Source organism: Contarinia nasturtii, unplaced genomic scaffold, assembly GCF_009176525.2.
Source record: "Contarinia nasturtii isolate CC-2019 unplaced genomic scaffold, AAFC_CNas_1.1 Cnas_scaffold_4279, whole genome shotgun sequence".
NCBI classification, from domain to species: domain Eukaryota; kingdom Metazoa; phylum Arthropoda; class Insecta; order Diptera; family Cecidomyiidae; genus Contarinia; species Contarinia nasturtii.
Window position 1 is genome coordinate 1 of NW_022201574.1, and position 2,348 is coordinate 2,348.

Below are 2,348 nucleotides of genomic sequence, written 5' to 3' on the forward strand. Positions count from 1 at the left end.
GCGTTAAACTCAACTACTACTACTACTACTACTACCAAATCTCAAATCTAAGCAATGAATGTTATTGTTGCTTTTATTCTATATTGTATAGATTTAAAAAAAATTTAATATTACCCATTACACCCATTACAGACCCATTACATGTTTATTAATACCCATTTTTTCTATTCTTTTTTTGTAATTAACCCTAGGAAATCAATCACATCGTTTGGTGTTCGATCGATTGAATCTAATGCATGGACGATGGGTACATAATCGAATTTATAATCCTTGTACAGTGTTAAATAACAGTCCAAAATACAAAATATGTTTTTGATTTTATTTTTCCTAGGACAACAGTCGTCAATACAAATATTTTGACTTTGCTGTCATTGGAAATCGTTTTGATGAGTTAACGAAAAAGTACAAAGTATGCTTAGCAACACAAAGTTCATTAGAACGTTTATATTCGTTGGTAAGTGTAGCAAATCGTTGGACTGGTCCAATTTCGTTGGCTGTGTTCGTTGCTGGAGACGATGAACTCTATTTGCTACAGCTCTACTTATCATATTTACAAAATTGTTTTGCTCCAATACGCGATGCGGTCACCATTCATTTGGCCTATCCAATTAAACGTGCACCAAAAATGGTGCGCAAATTTTTAAAAAGTGATTATACTAATTTTGTATGCGATCAACCGGAGCTAACGTTAAAAAAACTTATGAAATTTCGCACCACCGATACGATAAAATGGCGCCTAAAAAATCCCTATCCACAAAATCACTTGCGAAATGTGGCTCGCAAAGGTTGCCAAAGTGATTATATTTTTCTAACTGACATTGATATTATACCGAGTATCAATTTCACACAAAACCTAGACAAATTTTTACGTAAAACACAATGCTCAAATAATAATGCGAAATGCGCTTATGTGGTGCCGACATATGAAATTGACAATCGTGCCAAATTTCCACATACCAAAACCGATTTACTGCGACTGTCGAAACGCGGTCTAGCACGACCATTTCATCAAAAAGTTTTTATCTACAACCAATATGCCACGAATTTTTCGAAGTAAGTAAGCGATTGACTGTAAATATTTGAAAAACTTTTCTACGTGTATTTTTATTCCTTTTATTTCTACGTAGATGGGAAGCAACCGGTGGTTCTGCACAAGATGAAACCATTATAAGTCACAATGTGACAAATTTTGAATTTTTGTACGAACCATTTTATGTTTCAACTGACGCAGTACCACCGCACGATGAACGATTCTTAGGATATGGTTTTACACGGAATACTCAGGTAAATAGTTTCATTCATTTAGCTATTTGATCTAAATTCAATTCTCTAGCAACTTATTTTATCTTCATTTTTTCAGGTATATGAAATGTTTGTGGCTGGCTATCAGTTTCAAGTGCTGACACCGATATTTACGTTACATAACGGTTTGCAAAGTAAAAAAAGTCGGCCCGCTTGGCGTGAACGACAAAATAATTTGAATCGCAAACAATTTGAAGTCTTTAAAAAGGAAATCTATGCACGATACCGGCGTGATCCATTGCAAATGCTGCAGCCGAAGAAACCTCCTCAAACAAAACAAAAAACTAAAGTCTAAATTTCTTGACCATTAATTGATGTTCATTTAACAATACAACGACAAGAACTCATTAGCTGTATGGCTGATTCTTTTCTTTTAGTTTTTTTTTATAGTATAGTTCTGTTTGTGTAAAAAAATGCTTTTTATTCATTTTGCGTGTAAAGTTTGTTCATTGTTTCGATCGACATCGCTCAATTAGTCAAAATGAATCTAGTCAATGAAAATAGTGCGATAATTTTATGAATATTGAAAAAGAGACTAATTTAATTACCATATCAGATATACTTATTTAATTCATTCTAATAATAATTTAAACAGTTTACACGGTTCTAGATAATATAGCAAACAATAAAATTTGATGTATAGACGAGAATGTAATTTTCAGTCGTTTTTGCTCTTATTCGAATGAGAAATATACGTATCACTGAAATATTTTCAAGTAAATAAAATCAGGTGATTATTCTGTTTTGCCCCTCTGCCAAACACATGCCCCTCTGCCAAATCGTCAATTTTCAATATTTTTTCAAACTCTCGAATGTTTTGAGTTCTTAGAGAGCACTCTCACTGGCTTCTCAGTGTCTCCACTCATTTGCACAACTTTCAATCTTGACTTTAAGTACCTAGAATTGGCTTAACCTTCATATAAATACCTCCTTTCGATTTAATGATTTCAAATCACATGCCCCTCTGCCAAATCGACAATTTTCAATATTTTTTCAAACTCTCGAATGTTTTGAGTTCTTAGAGAGCACTCTCACTGGCTTCTCAG

At 33.4% G+C, this 2,348-nt stretch overlaps 1 protein-coding gene across 1 annotated transcript; it reads left to right on the forward strand.

The window, feature by feature from the left end:
* The first annotated feature begins 14 nt into the window (after window positions 1-14).
* LOC116350531 (beta-1,4-glucuronyltransferase 1) lies at window positions 15-1,927 on the forward strand. The gene is made up of 4 exons (XM_031782335.1): window positions 15-247; window positions 332-1,053; window positions 1,128-1,284; window positions 1,361-1,927. Exons 1-4 carry the CDS (start codon window positions 233-235, stop codon window positions 1,595-1,597), a joined length of 1,131 nt encoding a protein of 376 aa, XP_031638195.1. The 5' UTR covers window positions 15-232; the 3' UTR covers window positions 1,598-1,927.
* Window positions 1,928-2,348: the final 421 nt, after the last annotated feature.